Raw genomic sequence first — 15,226 nt, 5'->3', positions numbered from 1 at the left:
AAAACTTCCTGACTGTTAGAGCAGTACGGCAGTGGAACCAGTGACCTAGGGAGGTGGTGGGCTCTCCCACACTAGAGGCCTTCAAGAGGCAGCTGGACAAGCATCTGTCGGGGATGCTTTAGGGTGGATTCCTGCATTGAGCAGGGGGTTGGACTCCATGGCCTTGTAGGCGCCTTCCAACTCTGCTATTCTATAATTCTATGATCTATATCGAATGCGGGAGGGTGCGTGTGCGAGGTTGTGATTCTAAGTGAGGGCAAAGAAAAGGCTTCAATGTGTGCGACTGAGCATGCTCGCGGCCACTTGCGCATGCTCCGTTGCCTTTGGCCAGGGACAGGGAGGTTCGCCGAGCGCCTCTAGACTGGCTTGCATCTGGACGAGTCGCCACAACGGTTTGAGCTCGCCTTCCTTGGGGTCCGCTAGTGGGTGGGGCTAGGAAGCATTGGGGGCTGGATGGGAGGGGGGCGGAGGAGGAGGAGGAGCTGCTCCTTGCACCACGTCCCTCCTGCACTGAAGGGGCCCTTAGTGACCGTCCTCTCCGCCTGTCTGGGCATCCCCCAGCGGAGGTGGGTGGGTGGGTGCGACCCTCTCCTGGGTGCCTTCCCCCATCTGTCCCTGCACCCACCTCACGCCCACCTTTAGTACATTTCACTGCATGTCTTCTTGGCCCGGTTCCATAGAGAATCTGTGCATTTCTGTACCAATCTGGCTCTTAGAATCATAGAATAGTAGAGTTGGAAGGGGCCTATAAGGCCATCGAGTCCAACCCCCCACTTAACATATGCATTACTGATTTAGGGCGCAATCCTATGCATGTTGGGACGCGGGGGGGGGAGGGGAGAGTCCTAGAACTCCCAGCATTCCACAGCCAGACATGCTGGGAGTTGTAGGAGTTTCCTCCGCCCCCCCCTCCACCACCCCCTGTCCAAATATATATTGGATTGTACCTTTTGTCCTGTCTCTAGTCTCTTATCTTTTTAACAGCAACCTTTTTAATTCAGCCTTCCAGTACTTCCTTTACCACGGTGTGTAGTGTGCTTTATTGCCTCCACTGGTAGCCTGAGAGAATGCATCCTTGACTATTTCTATTATTATTACACCCTTCATGAGTCAAAAGAGCTTTTCCCAACCTGCTGCCTTAAGGATGCTGCATCCAGTGAGCGGGCAATAAATCGTTCGTGTAGAGACACGCTCAAGGCGGTATGCCTATGTACCCCAGTTGCTGGAGAACATAGGTGGGAGGGTGCTGTTGCACTCATGCCCTGCTTTTGGGTCCCTGGTTGGCCCCTGTGTGGACAGAATGCTGGACTAGATGGAGCCTTGATGGATCCAGCAGGGCTCGTCATATGTTTTTAATCTCCACACATCAGTTTTCGAAAAACAGACAACCAAGGCTTGAACTGGTCTAGCTGCAATTATTATTTATTTATTTCATTTATAACCCACCTTTTCCCGTCCAAGGACCTCCTCTCCATTTTATCCTCACAACAACAACCCTGTGAGTGTCTGTGACTGGCCCAAAGTCACCCAGTGAGCTTCCATAGCTGAGTGGAGACTAGAACTCTGATCTCCCAGCCTAACACTCTAACCCAGCCTTCCTCAACCTGGGGAGCTCCAGATGTGTTGGACTACAACTCCCAGAATGCCCCAGCCAGCTGGCTGGGGCATTCTGGGAGATGCAGTCCAACACATCTGGAGCGCCCCCGGTTGAGGAAGGCTGCTCTAACCACTACACCACCCAGTGTGGGCTAAATTAGGGTGCCAGAATGTTCTCTTATTGTATTTCTTACCCTCGCAGGAAGTTCATTGTCTTCCCTTCTGGCTGCCAGATTATTCCATGGTATCAGAGGAAGAAGTATGTCTGCACTGGAGCCAAATCAGGTAAGAGAATTGTTTAAGGAGTTGCCAGTGGGACTTATAGCAAGATGGTGAGTGGAAGTAACATGGCCCATTTTTCCCGGTTTGCACTGCTCAGAGGTACCAAAGCTGCCTGTTCGATCACTACACCCTGAGCCAATCCAAATGTTTAGGCGGGCGCTCATGTGGTACAGCCCTCATCATTACAGTCCTTCAAGGGGGCTCTAAAGACCCAGCTTTTTATCTTGGCCTATAATTGACAGGTTACAATCCTAAGAACATAAGAAGAGAACATAAGAAGAGGCAGCTGGACAAGCATCTGTCAGGGATGCTTTAGGGTGGATTCCTGCATTGAGCAGGGGGTTGGACTCGATGGCCTTGTAGGCCCCTTCCAACTCTGCTATTCTATGATTCTATGATTCTATAAGTGCCCTGCTGGATCAGACCAAAGGTCCATCTAGTCCAGCACTCTGTTCACACAGTGGCCAACCAACCATCAGCCAGGGATAAACAAGCAGGACAAGGTGCAACAGCACCCTCCCACCCATGTTCCCCAGCAACTGGTGCACACAGGCTTGTTGCCTCGAATACTAGAGATAGCACACAACCATCAGGGCTAGTAGCCATCCTGTGTATGTTCAGGCACAAAAGTAGTCAATGCTAGCTGTCTAACGATGCATAGGATTGCATCCATAGGAAGCTATAGGGACCGTTGTGTATGTGGTCTGTTTTTAACAAATAATGTTATTTTACGACTGCTCTTATTTCTGTTCTACTAAATTTTAAAGCTAGGGTCTCCAACATGGTGCCACTCAAGATCCCTGCCCTTCGTGCAGCTACTTAAACAGTTTTCTTCCTCTTTTAGAAGCCAGTGAACTTTGAGGACGTGGCTGTGTATTTCACGAAAGCAGAATGGGCATTGCTGGACCCGACCCAAAGAGCTGTGTACAGAGATGTCATGCTGAAGAGCTACGAGAACGTGGCATCCCTGGGTAAACATAACGTTCTTCTTATCGGGTAGATGGCGATGCTGTTGTATGCATAATTGTCAGGATCAGGCCTGTTCTCCATAGTGCAGGGGAAGGGATTTGGGGGTGCTGAATGGACTCGAAGTCTGGAGAAGAAGCAAGACCAGAAGTATGTCAGCCTGGGCAGGAAGTGGGGCAGGAGGTTCTCCAAGACTCTTCAGAAGTCAAGGATGAATCTTCCTAGGAGCTTCTTAGACAGGATGCTGAAGGCGCAGAGGCTGTTCTCCTCCCCACACCCAGGAACTTAGCCGTTGTTGGAGGGGGAGCGGACATCGGAATTGACAGATCCCAGAGTCCGCTGCAGGAGTCAAGGGAAGGTGGGAGGCGGTCCCTCGGGGTAGCCACTCGCCAGAGGCTGCTCCTCAAAGACCCTCCCTGAAGTAAAGAGCTTGCTGGTACTACAGGAAACTGTCCATTTTAGATGAAAGGCGACTGCCTTGTTTTGTTAGGCTAATTAAGCTTAGAGGATATTTCTTAGCAGTCGCACTCCCTTCAGGTGTGAAGAGAGATTTATTTCATAGAAACATGGAATAGCAGAGTTGGAAGGGGCCTATAAGACCATTGAGTCCAACCCCCTGCTCAACGCAGGAATCCACCCTAAAGCATCTCTGGCAGATGGTTGTCCTGGGGGCTGCAGAAGAAAAGGTCCTTTATTTGCTGAATAAAGCTTTGTGGACTACACAGGCGGACCTCTTTATTGACTCACATCTTGGCGGGAGGGCTTGGAAACATGGCAGCATCTCTGGGGAAAGCTCTGGATTTCCTGCACTGAGCAAGGGGTGGAACTAGATGGCCTCAAAGTCACCCAACACCGCTCTGGTTCTATTCCCCAGTGGCTGCTTCCAGAGAAGCCTCTGCTAGCCCTGGGGCCCCATCCTCTCATGCTGAGGTTTCTGGGCCATCCACATCCCAGCAGAAATGGGACCTGAAAAAGCTCCCCCCTTTTTCCAAGCCGCAGAAAAGAACTTGGACCAGACACAATCTATTTTTTCTTTCTCCAGCAACATGTCAAAATCGGAATATTCTTCCTCGCTCTCTAGAGGGTCCGAGGTTCAATCCCTGGCATCTCCAGGGGGCTGTGGATCCACGCTGCGTCAGTTAGATGATGCAGGCGCAGCTTTGCAGCCACCACAGGGCTTTCCCGCAATGCTGTGGTTTGAAAAAGTCGGGGGTTTACCCTGACTTTTTCAATCCGTGATGTCAATACGGCCCTTCCACTGTCTGACATTACTCCGGGGCAAATCCGGGGGCGGTGCCTGGTGGAAGGCGACTGGCAATTGGTCATCTTCCCCCAGGAAGAGGGTGGGGCGGCTCTGGTACCCAGATGGCCACACAGAAACCTTACACTTCCTCCTCAGCGTTGGGATTACCCGACGCCATTCTGGGAGAGGGAAAGTGCAGGGTTTGAGAGGGAGACAGTGCCAATCAGACGCCATTCTGGGAGAGGGAAAGCGCAGGGTTTGAGAGGGAGACAGTGCCAATCAGACGCCATTCTGGGAGAGGGAAAGCGCAGGGTTTGAGAGGGAGACAGTGCCAATCAGACGCCATTCTGGGAGAGGGAAAGCGCAGGGTTTGAGAGGGAGACAGTGCCAATCAGACGCCATTCTGGGAGAGGGAAAGCGCAGGGTTTGAGAGGGAGACAGTGCCAATCAGACGCCATTCTGGGAGAGGGAAAGCGCAGGGTTTGAGAGGGAGACAGTGCCAATCAGACGCCATTCTGGGAGAGGGAAAGCGCAGGGTTTGAGAGGGAGACAGTGCCAATCAGACGCCATTCTGGGAGAGGGAAAGCGCAGGATTTGAGAGGGAGGCGGTGCCAATCAGACGCCATTCTGGGAGAGGGAAAGCGCAGGATTTGAGAGGGAGGCGGTGCCAATCAGACGCCATTTTGGGAGAGGGAAAGCGCAGGATTTGAGAGGGAGGCGGTGCCAATCGGATGCCATTCTGGGAGAGGGAAAGTGCAGGATTTGAGAGGGAGGCGGTGCCAATCAGACGCCATTCTGGGAGAGGGAAAGCGCAGGGTTTGAGAGGGAGACAGTGCCAATCAGACGCCATTCTGGGAGAGGGAAAGCGCAGGGTTTGAGAGGGAGACAGTGCCAATCAGACGCCATTCTGGGAGAGGGAAAGCGCAGGATTTGAGAGGGAGACAGTGCCAATCAGACGCCATTCTGGGAGAGGGAAAGCGCAGGGTTTGAGAGGGAGACAGTGCCAATCAGACGCCATTCTGGGAGAGGGAAAGCGCAGGGTTTGAGAGGGAGACAGTGCCAATCAGACGCCATTCTGGGAGAGGGAAAGCGCAGGATTTGAGAGGGAGGCGGTGCCAATCAGACGCCATTCTGGGAGAGGGAAAGCGCAGGATTTGAGAGGGAGGCGGTGCCAATCAGACGCCATTCTGGGAGAGGGAAAGCGCAGGGTTTGAGAGGGAGACAGTGCCAATCAGACGCCATTCTGGGAGAGGGAAAGCGCAGGATTTGAGAGGGAGGCGGTGCCAATCAGACGCCATTCTGGGAGAGGGAAAGCGCAGGATTTGAGAGGGAGACAGTGCCAATCAGACGCCATTCTGGGAGAGGGAAAGCGCAGGATTTGAGAGGGAGGCGGTGCCAATCAGACGCCATTCTGGGAGAGGGAAAGCGCAGGGTTTGAGAGGGAGACAGTGCCAATCAGACGCCATTCTGGGAGAGGGAAAGCGCAGGATTTGAGAGGGAGGCGGTGCCAATCAGACGCCATTCTGGGAGAGGGAAAGCGCAGGATTTGAGAGGGAGGCGGTGCCAATCAGACGCCATTCTGGGAGAGGGAAAGCGCAGGGTTTGAGAGGGAGACAGTGCCAATCAGACGCCATTCTGGGAGAGGGAAAGCGCAGGGTTTGAGAGGGAGACAGTGCCAATCAGACGCCATTCTGGGAGAGGGAAAGCGCAGGATTTGAGAGGGAGGCGGTGCCAATCAGACGCCATTCTGGGAGAGGGAAAGCGCAGGATTTGAGAGGGAGGCGGTGCCAATCAGACGCCATTTTGGGAGAGGGAAAGCGCAGGATTTGAGAGGGAGGCGGTGCCAATCGGATGCCATTCTGGGAGAGGGAAAGTGCAGGATTTGAGAGGGAGGCGGTGCCAATCGGATGCCATTCTGGGAGAGGGAAAGTGCAGGATTTGAGAGGGAGGCGGTGCCAATCGGATGCCATTCTGGGAGAGGGAAAGTGCAGGATTTGAGAGGGAGGCGGTGCCAATCGGATGCCATTCTGGGAGAGGGAAAGTGCAGGATTTGAGAGGGAGGTGGCGCCAATCCCTGCCATGAAGATAGCTCCCCGGTAGGGCTAGGAAAGAATCCGCCCTGAAACCTAGACAGCTGCTACCAGCCAGTGTTGACAGTATGGGGCCCAACGGACCAAGGGGTCTGACTCAGTAGAAGGCAGCTTCCTTATGCCCTTCCTCTGTTCTTCCTATTTCTTTCCTCCCTGCAACAGGATCCTCTCCTTTAAAACCAGACCTGATCTCCTGCTTGGAGAGGGGGGAAGTGCTGTGGGGACCTGATCAGCCAGAATACAGCGAAACGGCAATCCTGCCAGGTTCAGGTGAGGCATTCCAAGAGCACAGCTTGCAAGGAGGCCGTCGTCACCCCTGGGGGCCTTGTCTGCAAAAGCACAGGTTCTTTGGCTCCTTTTGTGCCGTGTGTTCTCCTTCTGCTGGTCACAGGGAGGGGCAGATAACCACGCAGGATATTGAAGCTCTAGCTCCCTTGGCATCAAATAATAATAATAATTAATTTCTTACCTGCTTCTCCCTCTGGATCGAGGTGGGGAACAACATTAAATACAATATAATACATCAAACTGGTTAAACAAGCATATGAAACCAATACAATATTAAAATAACAGTCACAACATCTTAAAATTCTTAGGTTTAAAATTCATCTGGGTGGGCCCGCCGGAAGAGACTTGTTTTTATGGCTGTCTTAAACTCAGAGAGGCCGCTTTCAGAAGATAATTTTAAAAACCCATGGCTTTAACCACAGTAGTTAAGCCAGAAAGCCGGGCTGTGTTCAGAAGACACCTTAAGCCACGGCTTTAACCCTGGTGAATAAAGCAAAAGGCCTTATTCACCATGGTTAAAGCTGAAGCTCTCTGGGCGGTTTACAAAAGTTAAAACCAGTAAACATTAAAAACAAGTATACAAAGTTTAAAAACATAAAAAGCATAAAGACAACAGTATCCTTATAACAGTATCCTTGATAGTCAACATATGGGATTAATTTCTTCTCTAATATTTCTCCACTGACCCTTTTTAGCTTTCATCTCCATCCCACCCACTTGTGAGACAGGGCTTTTTTTTTAGTGGTGGTGCCAAGATAATGAGACTCCCTGAGTGTGGGGATCTGCCATGCCCCCATACTAACCCTGTTCAGACGTCACGCTAAGTCATGATGGTTAAAAAACATATTGAGCTAAACCTTGCGGTATAGCATGTCATGTGAACCATAACCACGATTTAAACACGCTCACTAACCATTTGCTGCAAAAGGGTTAGCGGCCTCACCATGGCTTAGCGTGTCGTCTGAACAGGCCCTTTATTTGCTTTTAGATGATCAGTGAAGACCACTTCATTCCAGGCAACTTTCTAGAGTAGAATGTAAACTCACTGCTGCTGTCTTTAAAGCTTTGGTTATTTTAATGCCTGACTTCGTAATTTTGGATGATTTGTTGGTAATCCTTGCGTGCTTTAATTGTTTTAATTAATTCTTTATTCCATTTTTATCCTGTCCTTTCTCTATAGAACAACATAGTTTTCTACCCCCCATTTTATCTTCACAACAACCCTGTGAGGTAGGTTAGGCTGAGATATAGTGACTGTCCCAGGAACACCCAATGAACTTAATTTATTTATTTATTACATTTATATCCTGCCTTTTTTCCTCCAAGAAACCCAAGGCGGTATACATAATCCTCCTCCTCTCCATTTTATCCTCCCAACAACAACCTTGTGAGGTAGGTTGGGCTGAGAGTCTGTGGCCGGCCCAAAGTCACCCAGTGGGTTTCCATGGCCGAGTGGTGACTAGAACCCAGATCTCCCGACTCCCAGTCCAACACTCTAACCACTACACCACACATGGGTGAGTGGAGATTTGAATGCGGTACCAATCCAAACTCTAACCACTGCTACACTTTTTGTAGGAAAGCAAGGTAAAAATAAAGTGAACTGAACTGAATCAAACTTTGTAAAACAGACATAAAACATTCTCTAATAATAATTCTGCAAAATAAATTAAATGAGCAATTTCCGTTGTCTATGAATTAGCTCATCTTTCCTCCCGGGAGTGCAAGGTGGGGTATGGTAGGGGTGGGCAAACTTCAAGCTTGTGGGATCTATTTAGTTTGTTATTGAAACCACAAGATCAACTAACTGTAGGCTGGTGCAAAAGACAAACACTTAGAATTAAAGAATACCGAGCCCAGGAATTTTACCAGAACTGAATGGAGCTCACAGTTCATCCACATATAATTTCACTGCTGGCTACGCTAAACTTTCTTCATTTCTGCTGTATCATTTAGGGCAAGTGGGAGGAAGGAGGAAGTTGTTTTGTTGTTGCTGTTGTTAAGTAATTGCGAGTCAGAAATTCTTGATGAGCTACCATAAATCACCCAGAGATCTGCCTTCTGCCCACCCCTAGGTCTGAGATTTTTTTTAACCTTCACAACAACCCTGTAGAGTAGATTAGGCTGAGAGCTGGCCCACAACCACACAGAGGTCCCATTCAGAAGACACCTTAAACCATGGCTTTAACCATGGTGGTTTAGCCAAAAAGCCAGGCTGTGTTCAGAAGACACCTTAAACACAGCTTTAACCATGGTGAATAAAGCAAAAAGCCTTATTCACCGTAGTTAAATCAGTCGTCAGGAAAATGGTGAGAACTCAAGGACTTGGCATGGAGTGGAGACACAGAAAAGAAAGCATCCTGGGAAGCGAGTCCATAAAGCAGTGGCTGGTGGGAAAGGCGTTGTCCAAGAGTGAAACCACAGAAATAGGAATTCAGAGAGGAACCCTGTTTCTAAACCCCCTAACACAGCCTTCCTCAACCTGGGGCGCTCCAGATGTGTTGGACTACAACTCCCAGAATGCCCCAGCTGGCTGGGGCATTCTGGGAGGTGCAGTCCAACACATCTGGAGCGCCCCAGGTTGAGGAAGGCTGCCCTAACAGAACCAATGGAGTAGCAAAACTGAGGGTAGCACAGCTTTCTCAGTTCTTTAGAGCCTTGTGGGATTTTAGCAGGGAGAAAAATGCAAGGTGATCTTATTTCATAGAGGAAGAGGACAACGACCACGACATTTATGGCTTGGAGCTTTAGGCCACAATATACATAAAAAGAAAAAAACCCAGTCCAACCACATATTTATATATACAGGCATACACATACCCAACAGAAACACACACACACTGAGCTTTTTGAGATCTGGCACATATTTTCCTTGCTGTCAAGGCAAATTTTGCTTAAAGCCATGGTTTAAGGTGTCTTCTGAACACAGCCTGGCTTTCTGGCTTAACCACCATGGTTAAAGCCATGGTTTAAGGTGTCTTCTGAACACAGCCTGGCTTTCTGGCTTAACCACCATAGTTAAAACCATGGTTTAAGGTGTCTTCTGAACAGGCTCAGTGTTTCTGCATGCTCCTCATCTGACATTTTAACCACTGCTCTGCACTGGCTCCAATAATATGTGGCTCCTTTTAAAATGTGTATCACTATACTGATTTCTTGATTTTCTGTTTCCTTCCAACAGGAGATGAGCAAGCGGATGAGAATGACGAGAACCTTCTTCAGTCAGAAACTTCTGCACTGGGGAAGCAAAAGGACACGTGGTTGCCAAGAGCCCGAGGAAGCATCATCAATTGTCAGGAAAATGGTGAGAACTCAAGGACTCGGCATGGAGTGGAGACACAGCAAAGAAAGCATCCTGGGAAGCGAGTCCGTAAAGCAGTGGCTAGTGGGAAAGGCGTCGTCCAGGAGCGAAGCCACAGAAATAGGAATTCAGAGAGGAACTCCGTTTCTAAACCCCCTAACAGAACCAATGGAATAGCAAAATCAGAAAAATGCTCAGTCTGCGGCAAAACCTTCTGTAATAACACTTACCTCGCTATACACATGCGATCCCACACAGGAGAGAAGCCACACACATGCTCGGACTGTGGGAGAAGTTTCAGTTCACCGTCGAACCTTCTTTCACACAAGAGAATTCACACAGGAGAGAGACCCTATAAATGCTCGGATTGTGGAAGGAGCTTCATACAGAACCGAGACCTTCAAGCCCACAGAACAATCCACACTGGCGAGAAGCCACACGCGTGTTCCTATTGCGGGAAGAGGTTCCGGAGCAAAAGCCATGTTGTTAGGCATGAAAAAATCCACAAAGAAGACAGACCCTTCAAATGCTCAGAGTGTGGGAAAGGATTCAGATTGAAAGAGCACTTTGCGGTTCACAAGAGAACACACACAGGAGAGAAACCCTATGAATGCTCGGATTGTGGGAGGAGCTTCAATTGTGCAGCAAACTTTCACAGGCACAAGAAAACCCATGGAGAGAAACTGCATAAGTGTTCCGATTGTGGGAAAAGCTTCAGAAATAGCTCAGATCTCAAATCACACAGAAGGATCCACACCGGCGAGAAACCTTACCAGTGCTCATTCTGTAGGAAAAACTTTCGTTGTAGCTCAAGCCTTATTACACATAAGAGAACCCACCGAGGAGAAAAACCATATAAATGCCCAGAGTGCAGCAAATGTTTAAGTCAGAAATGGTGCCTTATTAATCATTTGAGAATGCATAAATATAAGTGTTCGGACTGTGGGAAAAGCTTTAGCAAAAACTCAGCACTTCAGATACATAAAAGAAAACATACTGACGAGAAACCATTTAGATGCTTGCGTTGTGGAAAAAGCTTTGATCGCAGGTCATTACTGATGATTCATGAAAGGATTCATACAGGAGAGAGACCTTATGTTTGCTTAGAGTGTGGGAAAAGCTTTATACAGAAATCCAAACTTATCCGACATGAGAGAACCCATACAGGAGAAAAACCCTACAAATGCCTCCACTGTGAGAAGAGTTTCAGTGAAAGGGCAAACCTTGTTCAACATGTGAGAGTCCACACTGGAGAGAAACCCTATAAATGTTCCCACTGCGGAAAATGCTTCAGCCAAAGATCACACTTTATTGAGCATGAGAGATCCCATCCGGGAGAGATCTCCTATGACTGTTCAGAATGTGGGAAAAGCTTCAGCCATGTTTCACGCCTTCATAAACACCAGAGAATTCACACAGGAGAGAGCCCATATAAATGCTTAGAATGTGGGAAAAGCTTCACTGGGAATGCACATCTTAAATCACATAAAAGAATCCACTCTGAAGAGAAGCCATACCAGTGCTCAAACTGTGGGAAAAGTTTCAGGCATAACTCCACCCTCACAGTACATAAAAGAACGCACACAGGAGAGAAACCATTTCACTGTTTGTCTTGTGGGAAAAGCTTTAACAACAGTTCAGGTCTTACAGCACACAGAAAAATTCACTTGGGAAAGAAACCGTATCAGTACTCAAATTGTGGGAGAAGCTTCATGCAGAGGTCTGCCCTTCTTAAACATAAGAGCATACACCGAAAGGGGAAAAAATGTAGATGTCCTGACTGTAGGAAGACCTTCATTCAGAAAGTACAGCTAATTGCACATCAGAAAACCCATACTTGAGATGGGAAGCCTTAAAAGAGGTCATTCTGAAGGGGCAGCATATTTGCACAGATCATACATTACTGGTGGCTATTAAAATTTATGATGGGTGGAAAGCAAAGTTAAGAAAGGCTAGGAGTGCTGATGTGGCTTACAGTTTTTGCCATACATAAAAAGAGGGGGGGAAACCAGTCTAACCACATATTTATATATACAGGCATCCAACAGAAAAATCCCCCCCCCCCGAGCCTTTTGAGATTTGGCACATATTTTCCTTGCTGTCAAGGCAAATTTTGCTACTTGGACAGTAGTAAAAATATCAGTGACAGAAAGAAGAACACCTATCTTATCTAAGAAGTGTCTTCAACAGGGACCAGAGAATAATAAGACATTTATGTCTAGGATGGTCATAGCGGGAACATCTTAGTAAATGGTGGGAAATGTTGTCAATCTCCCCAGACCCAGAAATACAAAATCTTTGACGGACTGGTGTATTATCAAATCTCCCTTCCAGGAAGGCAGAGGGTATACACTGAAAGCATAATGTTGTGAATGGTTTTCTTAAGGAGACCACAGAGTACCAAATGACATCTTCTATAAAGAATACCAACAGGAATAGGACATCTGTGAAATTGTAGCCATATCCAACCGCTTAGAATAAAGTGTGTTTTTTAAGCATCTGCTTGACTCTGTAAGAACCAAAAGAAGATAAAGACTCTCTAGCAATCCCATAAGCAAGCAATATCGGCAGTGCCGGATTTAGGAACAAGCCAAGTTAGCCACAGCTTAGGGCCTCATATTATGAAGGGCCTCTAAATATGTTGGAGACAGGGCCGGTGCCAGATCATTTTGCACCATACGCAAGGTGAGCTACTTTTACCTCCCCCACGCACCCCCCCCCCCACAAAATGCCAACTTTGATTTTTAAGAACATATGTTTCCTGGAAAAAATAAGAAGCACAAAACTTGAAACGGCTAAATTTATTTTAAAGGGCAAGAAATACGTCACGCCAATTATAGCAAACAAATTGGAAAGGAATGTCTATGGGTCTAAAATACATTATTTAATAGGAATATCACCTCCAAATCATCCCCCCCCCAGCAACTCACACACGTGCACACACACACACACTCAGCATCACTCGCTCCAAACAAACACACGCATGAACACATGCATTCACTTAAAGACCCCATGCACCCATACATTCTCTCTCTCTTCCGGGTGTGTTCTGGAAGTCCAAACGTGGAGCTGCCCCACCCCAGCGTCCCTGGCTTCGGCTGGGCGGGCGCGGGGTGCCATCTCAACCACCCAGGCCCAGCTGAATCCTCAGACCAGCCTGGCTCACATGTGAGTGCTGCACTGTGCCCAGCGCCCGTCTTAGCTTGGCAATCTAGGTGTCCGCCTGAGTGGCCTCTATGGTAGCACCGGCCCTGGTTGGAGATAACTAAGATGTAAAATAACTAAAATGAAATCACTTTGGCTTAAGTATGTTGAAAAATCTGGTGTGACTTGCAACAGAGTTGCCTTATATAGAGAAACTGTGGCAATGCAGCATTTAGTATTGAGGCAATAAGAGAAAAGTAGAGCCAGTTTAAAAGAAGTTCTTACCCCATATAAATGAAGTAAAAGCTGACCTTGTTCATGTATTTTAGTTTTGTCCTTTAAAAACAACAACTGGGAAATAATTTTGCAAAATATTTATGAAATGACAGGACATATGACACCAATGGATCCACTGTATGTTTTATTTGGCTATGTAATTGACTTAAATTTAATCTGTGATTTGGAGGGGTTTTTTAACAGTTAGTAAAATAGTGATAGTTTCTTTCTGGAAGAAGATCAAGATCTCGACTAATGAAGATTGGTTCCAGAAGGTCTGGGACATGGTGCATATGATACAATTGACTTATTTAAGAAGATATAAAGGCTCTGCAAACAAGTTTATTGAGAATATAGTGGAATTCTAAATTCATGGCTCGTTTGAGTCCTTATGTTTGCAAGGTTGTAAGCTTCCTTTACCTTTTTCTTGTTATAACTTGTGGAAATAATAATAAAAAGGAATAAAAAATGCATAAAATAAAAGAAGTTAAAATCAATTTAATTTATTAGTCCTTTTTAAAACGTCTTCAGAGAAAGTTATCTAACACTGTTTCACTATAACCACCCCCTAACGCTGGGTGGTTCCCTTTCATTAACCTTCCTATTACAACGTAATACACTTTTTTCTCTTTATTTTTTATGATATGGGCCTCTGAATCTTGACATGGCTTAGGGTTTCAGCATGTCTTAACGTAGCCCTGAATATAGGTCTGGTCAAATTTACCCAAAATAATAATAATAATAATAATAATAATAATGTATTTCTTCCTTGCCTCTCCCTTTGGATTGAGGCAGGGAACAACATTAATGCAACAATACAATATAAATCAAATGCATAAAACTAATTAATTTTTTCATTTATTTATTTATTACATTTATATACCGCCCCCATAGCCGAAGCTCTCTGAGCGGTTTACAAAGGTTTAAAACAGTGAACATTAAAAACAAATATAAAAATCTAAAACCATCAAAAGCATAAAAACGACAAAAGCCTTTGGGGATGAGGTCTGGAGTTGCTCTTGAATGCATTTGGGGGCGGGGAAGATAGGAGCCACTCACCTAAGCCAACTTAAGCCAATGTAAATCACATTATTTCATAGACTCAGAGTCAAACTAGATGTGGTGTTTGTAAAGGAAGCACGCACCAGCAAAAGCCGGCCCTTGGACTGGATTTAGCACAGATCCCCGGAAAGAACGCTCACAGCTCACAATTTGGAGGTTTAAGACCATTTATTTCAGGAAATGGGTAGGTTACATGGGATTAGCAACTAAAACTATTAAAACATGCATATATATAAGAACCCAGAAAAAGCAAGCCAGAAAACTAAAACTACGGTTCATACATCACCCAGCCTTGGAGTCAGCCAGCAGCGCTGAACTCCCCCCACAAAGTATATTTTATAGTTTCTTTTCTCCAACTCCTTCCCCCCTCCCCTTGGCTTTTCATATGTAGATCTTTCACACCTCCGCCTGAGATGTTAATGTCTCTCAAGGCCAAGCGGACATGCCTCAGGCGGTTCCTGGCTTCACCATTCTCCCCCATGCAGCTGGGCCTCTTATCTCCCTCTTCCTATGAACCATAATAATAAAATTAACACGTTAAAAGACAGACCAGCCCCAGTTCCATTCACCCATCCCTTACAGTGTTAACTGCATTTATATAATTAACATGCCAATTTTTTTAAAAAATGTAAATGACAGCCGCAGGGGGGGCTGAGTAACAGGAGGTGGGAAGGGAGAGTTTAACCCTTCACCTGCCTGCCATGGTCCCAATGAAAATGTCTCCCCACCCCAGTCTGCTGAAATTGCATTCATGCTATTAGCATAATGTGTAGCATCGGCAGCCTTGTTTATTTATCCGTGCAGAAGCCACAGGCTGTGTTGCAAGCCAGAGTTAACAACAAACCATGGGTTAACTCTGGATTGTTTAACCCTTAAATAACCCAGAGTGTCCAGGTTCAGATGTCATGATAATAACTTATGAACGAGGCAGATCATAACTTGTTAATTGAAAGAAGTGGCAAGCACGGCGGAGGCAGC

The 15,226-nt window shown here is 46.9% G+C and overlaps 2 protein-coding genes across 2 annotated transcripts; both read left to right on the top strand.

The window, feature by feature from the left end:
- Positions 1–345: 345 nt before the first annotated feature.
- Positions 346–9,943, top strand: LOC134395589 (zinc finger protein 621-like). The gene is made up of 6 exons (XM_063121750.1): positions 346–392; positions 1,799–1,881; positions 2,723–2,849; positions 6,340–6,447; positions 9,647–9,769; positions 9,930–9,943. The coding sequence occupies exons 2-6, from the start codon at positions 1,858–1,860 to the stop codon at positions 9,941–9,943; spliced, it is 396 nt and encodes a 131-aa protein (XP_062977820.1). The 5' UTR covers positions 346–392; positions 1,799–1,857.
- On the top strand, positions 9,650–13,300 carry LOC134396100 (zinc finger protein 160-like). Its single transcript, XM_063122456.1, has 2 exons — positions 9,650–12,422; positions 13,037–13,300. The coding sequence occupies exon 1, from the start codon at positions 10,009–10,011 to the stop codon at positions 11,605–11,607; it is 1,599 nt and encodes a 532-aa protein (XP_062978526.1). The 5' UTR covers positions 9,650–10,008; the 3' UTR covers positions 11,608–12,422; positions 13,037–13,300.
- Positions 13,301–15,226: the final 1,926 nt, after the last annotated feature.

This window comes from Elgaria multicarinata, chromosome 3, assembly GCF_023053635.1.
Source record: "Elgaria multicarinata webbii isolate HBS135686 ecotype San Diego chromosome 3, rElgMul1.1.pri, whole genome shotgun sequence".
Classification (NCBI taxonomy): domain Eukaryota; kingdom Metazoa; phylum Chordata; class Lepidosauria; order Squamata; family Anguidae; genus Elgaria; species Elgaria multicarinata.
Note: the sequence above shows the minus strand (reverse complement) of the source record. Positions and strands in the feature narration are given on the sequence as shown.